We start from the raw sequence: 15,666 nt of genomic DNA, 5'->3' as shown, positions 1-15,666 counted from the left end.
GCAGATCTCCCACTTTCCGTCTCTCCCACGCGCATCCATATCACTAATACGAATGGTATGGAGCCTGCAGAGCTGTCGAACAGGGGAGCGTGGTTTGCAATCCAAAAAGAGAAGAGAAACTCGCGCAGCATTCGTTCTAGATATCAGATTCCTGAGACATTTACGGCATGGCCGATAGCTATCAAACAGACCAGGAAAGCCAAGCTCTACTCCATTAAACAATTAAGCATATCGTACCATTCTAGCCCGGATGCTTGCTTTCCGTATCGAAGATATCCAGGAACCACAAGGCTCTATATTCAAATGTCGTGGTACAAAAACATTACAACAGAGTCAAGAGCAAGGGGCAAGGCTACGCTGGAAAGTTCTTGCGCTAGCCTACTACTACATGATGAAACAGAATCTCATGCAGACGGCAAATCTGGCATTTCAGATGTGCTCAGCTTGCAAGCCTCAGCCAAGTCGGCATCCTTCAGGACCCCATCGGGGCTTGAGGCTCATTAGATTGATTCTAAAGCGGCAAAATGGCAAAGATATTGCATGTGGATGCATGTGTGAATGATGAAGATTGGCACTCTGCAGGCACTTGATGCGGATGTCGTCTTTGTTTCGCAAGACCTTGACTTCTTGCCTTTCAACAGCCTTGATACCAAGCAAGACACCTTACATCGCCCGGAATACGGCTTCATTCTTACATTGATCAATGAATTCGGAGCAGATACAGCCGGTTTCATTCGTCTGCAAGGAGACAGACTACAGCTGTGGGGACAGCTATCCAGAAGACTTGCACGGATAGAAACCACGCTCACCAGGGTAGATACCCTGCAGTAAGCTTCTCATGATCGTATATCGTATCCGTTCACCAGCTCGGGTAGAATGGCAGGTTCTTCCTACCCATTCTCTCTGGATGAATCAATCACTTTACCCGCAAGCCCAAGCTAGGATACCCTAGATGCCGAAGAGCAGTTGGTACTAGCCAACTATCGGCACATATATCCATGTGTGAGGAAATGCAACAGTTGTTAACCAGGTCTACAAGCATCAGATGGCTGCCTGAATGTCCGTTTCCCCTCGCAGCATCGTATCGGCCGTGGTACACCTCAGCTTGTTTAGAGACGGCCGATGTTACGACCTCATTCGTCTACCTATGTCGCCTGCAGGAACACGCACAGCTCCAGGAACCCGGTAGGCGTTGTCTCGTCAAAGTTGAGAGACATTGTCTTGAGTTGCCTTGCCTTAGACATGCAAGGCAAGTCTAGATCCTCTGCACTCTCGCAGCAGTCTCCACTCGGTGAGGCCAGTTACAAGGGCCAATGCGTCCACACCGGTTGAAGCTTCGATGAGAGTGACTTTTACTGGATGTCAGTGAGCCTACCTGTCAAGGGTGAGAAACCGGAGTTCCAAAATGGCCAAGCCGTGGCGTTTTAACCGTGCGCATTGTGTTACCAGGGGGGTGGCTCAGCCCCTACGCTTTGACTGGACTTGTTGACTGATTTGTATTTCAAAACAAGCGCGCATACTCCGTACTAGAGGTGGTGAAAGCTGCCAGGAGATCTTGATCTGCTCCACACTCTGTACTGCAGCCATGGACGATGATGGAAGACCAGGAATTCGGAGAGGATTCGCGCAACTCCGGTCTACCATACGCCTTGTACAAGGTACTGCCCTCTTCTAACATCATTTAATATAGTTCTTCTTTCTACTATTTCTATGCAACAACAAATCTAACTACTATCCAGATTTAAAAGGCTAGCGTGCCTCATCTGACTGCATGCGGACAGCCAACCTTGAGTACTGGCTAGTAATAAAGCACGTTTTCCAACTCGGCCGGGGAGATGATAATTTACTGTCTATACTTGACAATTACAAATAAAGCGTCGGGGGGTTGATTGCACCTCTTGAGCTTGAGCATTAGAAAGTTGACTAGATACGTCTACACGTATACTCGCGTATCAGATATACTGGTATGTGCAGCGCCTTGACAGTGAGACACCTGGCCAAGGTACGCATGGATCTTACTACACTACCAATGCAGGCATTTACATGCCTCCATGTTTCAATCACCATCACATTTGTTTCTCAGCTATTATTCAGCCCCCTCAGCTCTGATGAACTCTTGGGACATGCGGCACGTGGATCACCACTTATTGCCATTGGCCCCCATACGACGAGAGCTAGCATCAATCGGAGTACAGATACCGAAACGAGAAGAGAGAAAAGATGGCCAGCATCGTGGTGAATGGGTTTAGGCGAGGCAGGGTTGTTGAAAGGTGAAAATAACCCCACTGAGATCGGAGAATTCCCGCCAGCCCGCTTTGCCTAAGCTTAGATTATGGATCGGTTGAAAGCTTCTTGTTGAGCCTACTTTTACATGCAGTGGCGAATGCCAATCTCCATGGGAAGTTGGTGAATGAGTAAGTTATCTCTGGTGTCATACGCATACGCAGAGGCCGTGATACTGACAATCTAGCCACAATTAGACGAATATCCCAAGTTGGGCATTGCTGGAAAATCAGTTTTTGGTCTAGGTCCACATGTTTGTTTGCTTGACGTTGCATTCGGTCTGTCAACAGACAGGGGATCAAGGGCGGGTTCCACAAGGCATATCGAGAGAGAGAGAAATCGTACCAGTAATACTCCATGCACACACGCACGCACACAAAGGAACAGGCTGTGGATGGACCAAGTTCGTCCGGCATGCTGATTGCCGACCCCTGGTAGAACCCGGGTACAGAGGCGCAAGAGTCTAGGTAGGGGTAAGCGAGAGAGAAAGAGAGAGAGATTGGGGGCCACGAGGGACGCTGCGGGGGGCCTCTCTAAGACGGGCATGTTTCCACGACATGGATGGTTCGACCCGCGCTATGCAATAAAGAGGAAGATGGTTGTGATGACAAGCTCTCTTTTTCTCACCCTGCCGGACTCGGTTCACGCCCATCTTCTTTTGGAGGGGGAGAGAAGAATCCCCTGCTGGTTCCCAGGACAGGGCACTGGGATATTGATAGAAGCGCGGGGTTTTGCAGTTCGCGAGTGAGAAGCCAAGGATTGCGTTTCATGCTAAGTCGAGCTTGGGAGCTCATCAAGGTGTCCCTCTCTCTTCTGTCTCTGTCTGACGCCCACTCCCCGACTTTGGCTTTTTTTGGAGTTGCATCCCGATGCTTGGACGGCGATATCAATGCGCTGCATCTGCATTGATATTGCCAGGGATTATTTTGGTGAGGGGAAATAAGAGAAGAGCAACAACAATGTCCGTGAGCTCTTTTTTTCGCTTTCCCAGTCATCCGGTAAACGCTTGTTGATGGATTCATTCGGGATCACCAGCGGGCACTTTGTTATTATTGTCTGTGATGGCATTATGCAGGATGCCTTGTTTCAACTGCTGGATTAGGAGAAAGGTGTACCTATAATTAGGTGTAGTTGTCTGTCTTGTATACGTTAAACGGGTAGATGATGATTTAAGCCAGTAATTTAGCTAATTAACCCGGATTACAATGTTTGGGGGCTAGATATGATTACTGGAATGAAAATGATTTGATATGGTGAGCAGAGTATGGAAGCAATACAACAAAAATCTGTATCTTTATTCTATCGTCTTTTTCGTTTCAGCCGTTCAAAGGCCATCTCTACCATCGCTTAAAACTCTATCATCCCAAAATCTCAAAATGATTCCATCACATGCCACAAAAAAGAAGAACAAATCGAAGTGTTCTAAAGCCAATGCATGGGGTTCGCCGAAGCCGGTTTCAGGTCTCAGCTGCAACAAAACGTCGAAAAGTGCCAAAACAACACAACAACCCCTAAGTTAACCCTCATCTTTCCCAAACATGTCTAACCAGAGACTGGCGTGCTCGCCGTAAGGCTGAAGTTCTGTAGTTGTTCCGTGATGGGCTGTGCAATAGCCACGACCTCTTCTTCCGTCGAAGTTCCTGTCTTCTGCTGCTCCACAGCAGTTTCAGCGCTTGTGAGTCCCTTTCGGATAGCTAAAACGCTGTCTACAATGACGGCATCGATGCCTTCTTTGACCTGACGCTGCAATGATTGTTAGTTCAAACGACAACGAAAACATATTGTTAAGATAATGTGGCGTTTGCCAACGGCCGGAGACTTACCTGAACCATCATCGGGTCGTTATTAAGCGTGCCGTAACTGACACACACCAACCCATTCTCCTTCACAACCCTCACGAGGCGGGGGCTGTTGATCAGGGGCTCCGCTGCGGAAACAATGCCGAGAAGGTTCCAGCGGCTAGCGAAGCGGATGGCCTCCTGCAGCGATGAGGCTCGGACATCTCCGACAGGGGAGACGCCGGCATCTGTCAGGAACAGAATCGGAATGGAGGGTTGCTTGAAGCTGAGACACAGACAAATATCCGGGTTGAAGGAGCTGAAGATGATGTGGCGCTCCCCCGCCAGGTCGTAGACTTTAGACAGCACGGTGTCGCAGAAGGAGTTTAGTTCCACCGCATACGTATCCATCTCGTGTTCCTCGCTTTCGTGGAGCATAGGATACTTCATTTCAATGTTGAAACCGATATGTTCCGGTAGCTTTCGGAACAAGTCTTCCAATGTCGCAAAAGGCGCCTGAATGAAGTTGCCTCGCGAGTTGGCCTTGTATCCCTTCTCTTTGAAGTCTCTAGTGTGTTTCATGCGCTCCTCCATCTCCTGTTGCAAACCAGAACCGGCGTAGCCCATGGACTGTGACCGCTGTGGGGTAAAGCTGTTGCTGCGCGTACGGCCAACAGTCGACTTTCCGCTCTGCGCTGGGCTATTCTTGCGGTTGCTGTTGTTTCTCCTACCATCCGGGTTAATGTGCAAGAACTGCTCCAAAGTGAGCGTGTGAACAGGAGCATCGATGCCAGTTTCGCTGACAAGAAAGTCGTGGTAGATGACCGGGACATGATCTTTGGTGAGCTGCACATCAAACTCGACATATTGAGCTCCAAGATTAGCCGCGGCAATGAAAGACGGCAGCGTGTTCTCGCCGAGCTGAAGAGACTTGTTTGAGGTAATGTTTTTTCCGAGACCTCGATGGCCAATAAGCATAGTGGACGAGAGCTTTTTCCAGTACGTCTGTCTGGAGGTAATCTCCATGTTAGGGTGATAGAAGGGTGTAATGACCAAAAAGTTGAAGTTGACTGTTCCAATAACCTCCAAGCTGCTGTTCATAATAGGCACGCACAGATCGCCTTGCAAGTTCATACGGCCAGTACCAAGTGATGGCTTGACAGACGACATAAGGGCCACGGCACGGCCAATCTTGTGCTTGTTGTTTCCAGAATAAGTTGGGACAATGTCGAAGAGAAGCTTGACTTTGGATGCGTCTCGAGTTGTAAAGACAATCGGCTCGGTAGCAATATGCTCGTGCACCGGGAGATCAACGATAGTTGACTCTCCATGAGCCCCGTTGGCGGTTACCACGACAGACAGAGCTGTATCGAGCTGCGTGTTGTGTGCCTCTGCGAGAGGAACGCTGTCAAGAGTTACCGCATCAAGCTTCTTTCGAATGTCCATAGATCCAAGGCTAACCAAGACCAGGCTTTCATTGGTCAAGTAACGATGTCCGAACGTCTTAACAAGCTCAGCTGGTCGCGGCGCCGGCGGAGCTCCATTCGAACGGCGGCCGTCAATGGAGGAGACCTCTGTAGGGTTAAGTGGTGGAGATGCAGTCACGGCTCTGGTAGCAGCCTCTGACTCGTCAGTGTGAGCCGCGAGAAGCCTCGCGATCTGCATATGACCACGCAACGAGGCATGCTCAGTGGCTGTCCAGCCAGATGCATCTGGCTTGGAGACATCTGCCCCAGCATCGATGAGCAATTGGACAACAGAGAGGGAGCCGTCAACCGCAGCGACGTGCAAAGGAGTCCAAGCATAAGACTTTTCTGCGATTTCCACATCAACCTTCTGCAACTTGCTCTCTAGGATGACACGAGCACACTCATCATGCCCAAACCTGGCGGCAACGTGGAGAGCCGTCTCGCCTGTCTTGTCGGTCCAATTGACATTAACACCCGCATCGACAAGCATCTTGACAATAACAGTGTAGTTGGATTTGGTAGCAAGCGCAAGGACGGCGCCAGACTTGGCAACTGTCTTTCGGATTTCTGTCTTGGCCTCACTGCTGCCCTGCCAATTCTCGCCCTGGAGCAGAGCCTGGGTGGTCAGAGGATGGCCGCCGATGACGCTGAGATGGAGCGGCGCGTAACCATCACTGTCTTGCCACTCAGGGGCATCAATTCCGTCTTTGACGTCAAACTGATTCCATTGCTGCATCCTGGCCATGATGATTTGGCACACGACAACAAACCCAAACTGAGCAGCATAGTGAAGCGGTAGCCGGCCAAACGTGTCGGGGCTCTTCAGAGCCCCTCGCTGGTTTTCAGACATATTATCAAACAGATATTCAAGGATCTGCACAGCTTCATCGTCCTTTCCGAGCAGAGCAGATTCGTGCTTGTTTATTTCCTTGACTTGGACGGCAGAGGAGACTGCAGGCTGCAGATGCCTGTTGTTGAAATGTGTGCCAACAGGAACGGGGTAAGTGTTAGCGTCCTCGTTTGTGGGCGCGGATTTGGTGCGGCCAATGTGAATGACCAGGCGGTGGATGCAATTCCGTCCATTGATGTCTTCTGGCTCGTCGAGATCTTTGATGTTTTGCAAAAGATACGCAATACAAGCCCGGGATCTTCCTGAAATTGACCGTTGCAAGAGATTGAGCAACAACGGCTGTGATGAAGTCTCTGACGAGACAACATGAGCATCAGCCAATCCAGATTTCAGAGCCTCGACGTCATTGCTGCGGACAGCCTGCTCCAGCGTATCGAGCTGGGCCTGTGGCATATGAAGAAACACCCTCGCCGAGGATCTACTGAAGGAACGAGTAGACCGCTCTGACGTAGAATCATCTACGTTCTGCGCGTCTCCCAGCACCGAAAGCCACCGATTGATCTCGCTGAGAAGTCTGACGACATTTCCATCCCGCGCAAACGGCTTTGGATCAACCTTTGTTGAGATGTACTGGTGCTGAGAGGCGATTCCGGGCACCTTCTTGTCGGCCTTTTTTGTGATCTTGACAAAACCCTTGCGGTTTATTTCACCAAACCACTGCAGGTTTCTCAACTGACTTCTCAGTTCCAAGAGCGCGCCCATGACCTCCTCGATCTCGTCCTGGTCCAGAGTCGCGACGACATCGGGCACGCGTCCATAGCGATTCTGCAAAAGGTTGACGCGTCGGCAAGCCTCGGCGTACTTTTTGTTATAAAAGGAGTCGACATCTTCAAGGTTACGGTCGAGGGCAAAGGAAAGCTCTGCGTGGAATGAGTTAGGGAGGAGGCTCGGCCTCAACAGGGGAGAGTAGCGTTCAAGGCAGCCCACCTGCTGGATCTACGGTTTCGCCATTCCGGGCTTTCTCGGCGGCGGCCTTGACAATTTTCTTGAGGCCCTTGTAGTTGATATAGGCGCCGGCCCATTCAGGGACTTGGTTTCGCGGAAGGCTTTGGAAGAGGACCGTTTCAGTGAATGCCTCCTCCAATTGATCTTGAGCAACTCACTTTCGTCCAAACTTCATGGTTTCTTCCCAGCTCGCCTGGTTTTCTTATCTTTCCTCTTTCGGTATGCTTCTTAATTTCAGCCTGCTTATGCCGATTGATTGGTCAGAGCTCTGTGTGGGGGTTTCTGTCAGACGGGTTTTTCCCGACTTCTGATGGAGGGGCAGTTTGTATCAAACCGTCGTATGAATGGCGATCCGAATTGTGGCGGTATGGTATTATCGGGAGGATAGAAGAATGTTACTACTCACAAAGTAGAAGCCCAATCTCGCCAATATTCAAAGAAAGGACCGGTGAGAACTGGAGAAAGAAAGTTAGAGCGCGGAAAGAGACAGAAAGCCTAGATTTGCCGGGACGGTAGAAGAAGGCAAAAGATGCAGAGCAATGCAAAGCAGAGAAGACCGCGTGATGATGACCAGCCTCCACGTTCCTCAACAAGCTCTAACAAATGCGGGTAGCCACCAAACAATCCATAGCCCGGCGGCGCTGAGTCTAGATTGCTCACAAACTCACGGGGGGAGTGAATGATGACGGAGCGGAAGTGGGAAGCCGAGGACTTACTTGCACAAGCACAAACGAACGGGTTGGGTGTTATCGCAGACACATAGGTGTGATAAGCAACTCGGCCTCTCTCGATCAGCGACGGATTGCTCGCAATGTCCAACAACGACTCGCAGGGAGCAGCCAGTGGCGTCGGTCACACGTCCGTGTTCTGATACTGTCTCTCGGAGGTGAATAAGTTATTTGCTGGCAAGGCTCATCTGACATGCGGCAGACAGGACAGGACAGGACAGGGTCCGCAGAAGCGATGTTCGGAGGCCACGCCGCCTTTTTCAACGTCGTCCGGTGGAGATGGATCTTTGGAGAAGGGAAAAAAGAGGAAAGAGGAAGAAGAGATCAATCAGACTGTTTTGACTCTCCACCCCATCCCATCACCACCCACTTTTGGCAGCGTCACTAGCGGTCATAGCATCAGTTAGTAGGCGACAAGACAGACTGGAGGTTTTTAGTACAGCAGCAGCCTCCATCTCGCAAAACCTAACACCAGCCAATTCACTCAGTCGCTGCGATAAAAAACCCGACACGAAACTTACCCCAAGCCAAAAAGGACCAGACCCTGAATCAAAAGCTGCGCGCCACTCGCCCCGGTGGAGCACCGTGTCTCTCGCCTTTCTGGAGTCTCCCCCCTGAGAGATTCCTTGCAGTGACGTGAAGCCTTTGGAGCACATGGACCACATGCGATGCTTGAGTGGACACGCCCGCGCCTCGTGACCGAGCCGGCTCTTCCATTCCGGTCTTGCCGCCAGGCCAGTTCGCTTTGCCGCTTTGTCTCACTGTGACCCCGTCCGCTGAGATCGCTGAGATCCGCTGAGAGTTAGCGGGCTGAGGCGCTGCCAGGCACGACCGCACATCGCTGTGGCGCTGGGTCTCGAAAACCAGACACGGTACCAACAGCACTGTAAGCCTCGATATTTTCTGCGCTAGCCACCGCCACTTCTCCAGATCTGAACACGGGCTGGGCCAGCTGGAGCATCACCAAGTTAAAAATGGAAGTTGGACACATTGATCGTTATAAAACTCGTGCCACAGTAGCATTGAATTTGGGTAATTGATGCGGTCATCATCGTCATGCTCGTACTGTACAGTAATTGGTGGCTTCTAAGCCCCAGTTCTCCAGTTCCCCTCCCACCAGAAAGCGCCGCCCCAGTAAATGTTGGTCCATCACCAACTGTTCCATATACAAATATTTGATACCAGTAATACAATACGATCAGTAGTTCTCCGTAAATAATGGTAGAAAGTTTGTTCAAGTCTGGCTTCTTCTTTTTTTCCTTCTCTCATCCTTCAGTTCTCATCATCCTCGCATTAGTCACAGCCATTCTCCGAAGAACGCTGTCTTCACTTGGTAGACAAGTCGGCCAAGCTGGGAGCAATTGCCCAGGTCTCGGTCTTGTGAGCTTGGACTCAACTGTATTCCCATGGTCGAAAAATTCCAACTTCTCAGACCTTGTCGCATATCTGTGCAAAGACATGTCTGACTCTGCGTGCGCGGGTTCTTCGGAAAGGGGTATTGTATCTGGAGGACGGTTGCGCTCCGTAGCATCTTCACTCTCTATAAGTGGCTGCGATGTCGATCCAATCAAAGAGGTGCTCTCCATGAGTTGTGTCAGCTCTTGATCCAACTGCTCGCTTCTTTGCGTGGCCGTCTTGCCAATATGGAGTGCCATTGAGGCTCGAAAGGTCCGTGAGAAGTCGGGGTAGAGGAGCTTGCTCTCGATGGAGATCGTAGTCTTTCTCACAAACTCATACTCTTTCCATATACTCTCCAGTTGCAGCACTCTGCTTTTACTCCTGTATATCTCTTCTCCGGACGTCAGCCTCTCTTTCGGGGGCCCGGCCTCCTGGGTCAATGTGTTGAGGAGCTTCGTAAATGAGGGACCCGAAATCTTCAAGTTGACTAGAAGCGACTTTGACGGCTTATCTGAACCATCAAGACCACAGATGTCTAGCAATACTCGTATTCGGTCGGCAATGTACGAGGCATTCTCGCTATCCCCTCCCACTCTGAGCAGCCTCTGCAAAGTTGGCTGGGAACGTGCGAAGCTGGAAGTCAATCGAACTGCAGCTTTCCAGTCCAGAGCATTGATGCATTCATCAAGGAAGAATTTGACTGAATTCAAGCTCAGGTTGACTCCAGACTGCACGCATGAAATGAAAAACGCCGCAGCCTGGTCAAAGAGCTTGAAGTGAAGTAGACCGCCGATGATTTCTTCTACCAAAGGTTGCGAGAGTGGTAGATGGTCCCAGATATAGTCCCCAGTGAGAGTTCGGCGTCTAGAGTCCAGGGCCCAAGGTAGGAGATTTGGGTTTTCTTCAATGTCCGATACGTGCCTCCGGCGAACTTTTGCGCCAGTTCGGTTGTCCAGTCCGGTAATGCATGCGAGGGCTCGTAAGAATCTTCCATGGTTATTAGTGCATTGGTAGTGATTTAAGATGGCGATGAATGTGGATGGTGTAGGTTGTAAAAGTCGGTACTGGAAGAACGAAGCAACTAGTGCCTCGGCAAATGAATGATGGCCTGATTTGTTAAACGCAACAATGAGCGTGTTGTAGGTGTGTATATCTGGCGGGTGTGATGAAACTAGCAGGTTGTAGCAAATCCTGCCAACTTTCTCCTTCATACTAAGATTCGAGGCAGCAGCCAAAGATCTCAGCCGCTTGTTCAACAGGATGGTGTTGTCCCGAGCTCTATCTGAGTCGATAGATCGGAAAGTGAACCCCTGGCCTCCTTTCTCCAGTAAATTCCGGGCTTTTTGAAGCGATGGACCGGACTGGTCTTCAGGGAGATATCTTGTACGGTCCAAAAGTTTCCGAACAAGGGTCTCTGTACTCAGGGATTCACGAAGCAGCTGGGCCTGGTTCCGGGGTTCTCGGTAGTATCTCCCATTTGCACTCTCTTCTTGCATTATTGCGCCTTCGAGTCTATCGTAATCCATCTGCCTCTTGGAGTTCCGCAGTGGATGGTCTGAGCAGCCGTAGTGTTCGTGCTTTAGAGCTTCGACAAGATCGGATGCGCTAATGGTTGCTGGCTGGTGTATTTCCTTCATGTAGGGACGGCTGTTGTATATCTTCTTTAGGCTCTGCCATAGCGTATCCATCTGTCGAAGACTAAGTTCTGGAGCTGTTGAGTCGTCGTCCGAGCTGGGCCGTTGCCGGCCATCCTGAAGGTCGGCCAATTCCTTTCGAACTTCGTCTAGCTGACGATCCAGCTCTTTCCTGCGGTCATCCTTCCTGACAGCATCTACCAATGCTGCTGTGGCGAATACTGAGCTGTAGCATGCTGTGAAGAGCTCGGCGAACGTCGGCTTGCGGCGAGCAGAGACCGGTCTCTTGCCCAGGGTCTCAATGGCGCTGGTGCAGGCTTTGCACCCACTGCGAGGAGCCTTTCCGGCTCTTGATAGAATCGTCTGCATTACCCAGGCATTTGCAGGGACATATAAGGTTTCCGAGAGAGGCGGCGCGAATTATGGCCGTCAATTGACGTCGAAGCTCCAGGTGTAATGTAAATCCACGAAAATCGAACGATGCTCCAAGAGAGGTTTCTACGGCATCACGTGATCCGCCAATTCCCCCACCTCGATGAAATTGATCTCTCTTACACCATCTGCGTAATTGATGGGAGTCAAAGTGGAAAACATTACGAAATCGTTATTTATTTTCTTCCTTGATTACTTTCTAAGATCACTTTTCATACGTTACAGCTTGGGAATAGGCAAAAATGTTTGCCCTTGTACTGACAGCAGAGCTGACGGGGTATGTGCTTTGATTTTTGCCCCACGATCTCACAGAATGTAGTCACTCACATGAAAACAGTGTGACCAATTTGCGCCCCGACGATACGCAAGACAACCCGTTCTGGTACATGTTCAAGGTCCAGTGTACATCTTGCAGAGAGACTCATGAGAACTATGTTGGAGTAAACCGCTTCGTGCGTTAATATCTCATATCCATTACTGTCCGCGAAACTCACATTCTTGAGCAGGAAACCAATGAAATGAGCGGCAGTCGGGGCGAGGCCAACTTTGTTTGGAGATGCAAAAACTGCAAGGTATATCTGCATTCACCCTAAATGCTGCTTAATAGGTTCTAACATACCTTGTTTCCTTATAGCGAGAGTCATCAGCGACAATCAAGGCGGCTCCGGCAGCCTATGAGCAGGGAGAGCCACCCAAGCCGCAAAAGGTGTTTGAGTTTGACTGCAGAGGTTTGGAGTTTACAGAGTTCAAGGCAGAGGTATGTCAAGGGTTCATCCCCAGCTGATCATATGAGATTCGTAGCTGATAATGTCTCGCTTGAATAGGGCGAGTGGCTGGCCGATGGAATTGACTCCGGTACCAAGTTTACTGGAATCGAGCTGATAGACGGAGAATGGTTTGACTATGACGAAAAGGCGGGCGAGGAGGTCAGCATCAAGGAGCTGGTTTGGGAAATAAGGAGAGCGTAATGTACAAATGTTGATTCCATTTCAATAAATAGATCGAAAAGCTCGCCCAACTGCATATCATGATAGAAGTGCTTCAGTGCCCAATTAAATGCACTCCCCACAAAATCATGTAGACACCCCTGCCCCACACCTGTCCATCACGGTGCTGAACTTGAAAAGCTTCAAACTTGTCCCGACCTTTATTTACTGCAGCAGCTGGACAGAACAGCGCAACTCACCACATGGCGGCTGTCACCGCAAACTCCCCGGCAGTCACCTTCCTCACGGATGCTGCTCATTTGCTTCGAGATGCAGCTCCAGAGACATCGGCGCATCTCCTGAGCCAGAGAGCAGGACTTCTATACTCTCACGACATGGCACCCTCAGACCTTGAACGACAGCATGTCTGCGCTGCCTGCGGGCACATCATGATACCCGGAAAAGGAACTCTACTGAAACTGGAGACATTGAGGGCCACGAGGAGAAAGACACGGTCTTCTAAAACGACAAAACCTGGCTCTGCGCGAGAGCGTTCCAAGGATTGGACGTGCGGCTTCTGCGCCAGAGTCACCAGAATCCCCCTCTCAGCCCCCGAACCTATCACGCGTCACAAAACTTCCAACGCAAAGATGCAAAAGCCCTCGGGCAGCGTCGAGGTACAAAAACCAGCCACTGCGAACGCGAGCAGCAAGAAGCGCGCCAAGAATCGCAAGGCCGGCTTGCAGGCTTTGCTCTCTGGCCAGCAGCGCCAATCGAACTCGCTATCACTTGCAGACTTTATGATGAAATGAATTGGGGTATCAACGATCAATTACCTTGTCAGCTATCTTTATCCGGCGACCATGACAACAAAATTCTCATCTCGAATAACCGCAGAGCTGAATGTTGAAGAGCAGTGGAAAACGAACCACCTGATTTTCATGCGCCAGCGCCAGGCAGATGCATCGGGAACGTTCTAGTGCAGGCCAGCCCGTATGACATAACCGCGACCGTTAAAATTGCCCCTCCAAAAAATTTAAGACCCCGCCGTCGAGCCAAAACACTGCAGGGTGTATTTTTGCGACAACCTCAATTTTTTTTTAAGTCGTCTTTTTTTCCTACTCTTTCCCCATTCTTCATTTTTGTGTTTTCGCAATACCCAAATCAAAATGGCCGCCGAAAGCGAAAAGCAGAATTTCTTCGAGCCCATCGGAAACCAGGCGCAGGGCCTGGCAACTGGCACAGATGGCGCTGCCACTGAGGAGGACGATATCAAGCCCGTGGACGAGATTGAGTCGCTGTGCATGAACTGCCACGAAAATGTCAGTCGCCATATTCTTCAAGCCCTCCCGAGACGCCATGATCATATACTAACCAAGATTTTAGGGCATGACAAGGCTCCTCCTTACCCAGATCCCCTACTTCCGCGAGGTCGTCATCATGTCTTTCTCCTGCGACCACTGCAACTTTCAGAACAATGAGATCCAGCCGGCCGGAACCATTCAGCCCAAGGGCACGCACTACGAGCTGCGATTAACCACCCTCGCCGACTTCTCTCGTCAGGTCGTGAAATCTGACACCGCGACTGTCAAGTTCATCGAGATCGACCTCGAAATCCCTGCTGGCCGCGGCCAGCTGACAAATGTAGAGGGCCTGCTAACAGGCGTCGTTGACGACTTGGAGATGGGACAGGAGGCGCGCAAGGAGCAGGCTCCTGAAATCTTTGACAAGGTTGCAGATATCATCAAGAAGAGCAGGGCCATGCTGGCGGGAGACTCATTCCCCTTCCGCGTCTACGTCGACGACCCTGCCGGCAACTCCTTCATTGCGCCCGACCTCAAGGACGGTGTTGGCAAATGGGAGAAGCACGAATATGCCCGTACTCCTGAGCAGAACCAGGCTCTCGGTCTCACGGACAGCGACGCAAACGCCGACCCCACACTCAACAACCCAGGCCTCACCGAGGATGGCGAGATCATCCCCAATGAGGTTTACAGTTTCCCCGCCACATGCCCCGGCTGCATGCACTCTTGCACAACACACATGAAGATGGTCGACATCCCCCACTTCAAGCAAGTCGTGCTCATGTCGACTGTGTGCGACGCATGCGGTTACCGCTCCAACGACGTCAAGACCGGCGGCGAGATTCCCGAGTACGGCGAGAAGATCATCCTCGAGGTCGACGGCGAGGTCGATCTCGCCCGTGATATCCTCAAGAGCGAGACCTGCGGCCTCGAGTGCCCCGAACTCGAGCTGCACGTCAACCCCGGCACCCTGGGCGGCCGCTTCACCACCGTTGAGGGTCTCCTCACGCAGGTCCGCAACGACCTCCACAGCCAAATTTTTGAGGCCGGCGAGGGTGGCGACTCCCTTCGCTCCGACGAGAAGTCCCAATGGGACAAGTTCTTCGCCAACTTGGATAACGCCATTGCCGGCACCAAGCCCTTTACCGTCATCTTGACGGATCCCTTTGCCAGCAGCTACGTCCAGTCGCTGGTTGACCCCCCGGCACCAGACCCCAAGATCAAGAAGGAGAGATACACGAGGACAGAGGAGGAAGAGGAGGAACTGGGTCTGGCGGATATGAAGGTCGAGGGATATGAGGAGCCTGAAAAGGAAGAGGCCAAGGCTGAGGCTGAGGCAAACTGAACATGTTTTTAACGTATGATGATGAGAAATAAAGTAAAAGTAAAAAAGGGCATTTCAAGACATAGGATATGGGCTTAGAAAAATAAAATATTTTCCCGAATAAAAAAATAACAATGAGTCTCGACTACTAAGTCGTTGTGAACGTCTCCCCATAAGGCGCCTCAGCAACCTGATCTTTTCCTTCTCCCTACTGAGAGGAGACAAAATACCCTCAAGCCATAAACAGATATGCGGTTCATGTTTTCATTATATTGCACAATAGAATTTCGCGATCTGCGCCTTTCGTTGGCCCACCTGTCGCTGGTATCAGATCTTATTGATGATTCCATTTCACGCCATGTCTGCTACTAGGTACTGTTCAATTCCATCTGGATAACGTCATGTATTGATATAGAAAATACTTCGAACAAGACATCCTCTAAAGAACAAAATGTCGGGCCATCATCCCATTCCTCCTCAGAGCGCATTTCCCACTTGTGATCGAGGCCCAGTTGTAGGGCGAGGTTCCCTTTCT

The 15,666-nt window shown here is 50.7% G+C and overlaps 5 protein-coding genes across 5 annotated transcripts; 3 read left to right on the top strand and 2 right to left on the bottom strand.

Annotated features, from left to right (window-relative positions):
- Positions 1–3,825: 3,825 nt before the first annotated feature.
- T069G_08499 (glycerophosphoryl diester phosphodiesterase family domain-containing protein) lies at positions 3,826–7,560 on the bottom strand (the record flags this gene model as incomplete). Its single annotated transcript, XM_056175709.1, has 4 exons — positions 3,826–4,026; positions 4,107–7,300; positions 7,368–7,486; positions 7,544–7,560. 4 exons carry the CDS (start codon positions 7,558–7,560, stop codon positions 3,826–3,828), a joined length of 3,531 nt encoding a protein of 1,176 aa, XP_056026658.1.
- Positions 7,561–9,378: 1,818 nt separating this feature from the next.
- Positions 9,379–10,722, bottom strand: T069G_08498 (uncharacterized protein; the record flags this gene model as incomplete). Its single annotated transcript, XM_056175708.1, has 1 exon — positions 9,379–10,722. One exon carries the CDS (start codon positions 10,720–10,722, stop codon positions 9,379–9,381), a length of 1,344 nt encoding a protein of 447 aa, XP_056026657.1.
- A 1,097-nt stretch (positions 10,723–11,819) lies between these two features.
- On the top strand, positions 11,820–12,545 carry T069G_08497 (uncharacterized protein; the record flags this gene model as incomplete). The annotated part of the gene is made up of 5 exons (XM_056175707.1): positions 11,820–11,854; positions 11,915–12,029; positions 12,084–12,149; positions 12,212–12,334; positions 12,402–12,545. The coding sequence occupies 5 exons, from the start codon at positions 11,820–11,822 to the stop codon at positions 12,543–12,545; spliced, it is 483 nt and encodes a 160-aa protein (XP_056026656.1).
- Positions 12,546–12,766: 221 nt separating this feature from the next.
- On the top strand, positions 12,767–13,315 carry T069G_08496 (RNAse P rpr2/Rpp21/SNM1 subunit domain-containing protein; the record flags this gene model as incomplete). Its single annotated transcript, XM_056175706.1, has 1 exon — positions 12,767–13,315. The coding sequence occupies one exon, from the start codon at positions 12,767–12,769 to the stop codon at positions 13,313–13,315; it is 549 nt and encodes a 182-aa protein (XP_056026655.1).
- A 357-nt stretch (positions 13,316–13,672) lies between these two features.
- On the top strand, positions 13,673–15,152 carry T069G_08495 (ZPR1 zinc-finger domain-containing protein; the record flags this gene model as incomplete). Its single annotated transcript, XM_056175705.1, has 2 exons — positions 13,673–13,825; positions 13,890–15,152. The coding sequence occupies 2 exons, from the start codon at positions 13,673–13,675 to the stop codon at positions 15,150–15,152; spliced, it is 1,416 nt and encodes a 471-aa protein (XP_056026654.1).
- Between the last annotated feature and the right edge of the window lie 514 nt (positions 15,153–15,666).

The sequence above is a fragment of the Trichoderma breve genome, chromosome 5, assembly GCF_028502605.1.
Source record: "Trichoderma breve strain T069 chromosome 5, whole genome shotgun sequence".
Taxonomy (NCBI): Eukaryota; Fungi; Ascomycota; class Sordariomycetes; order Hypocreales; family Hypocreaceae; genus Trichoderma; species Trichoderma breve.
This window is presented reverse-complemented; position numbering and strand designations above follow the sequence as displayed.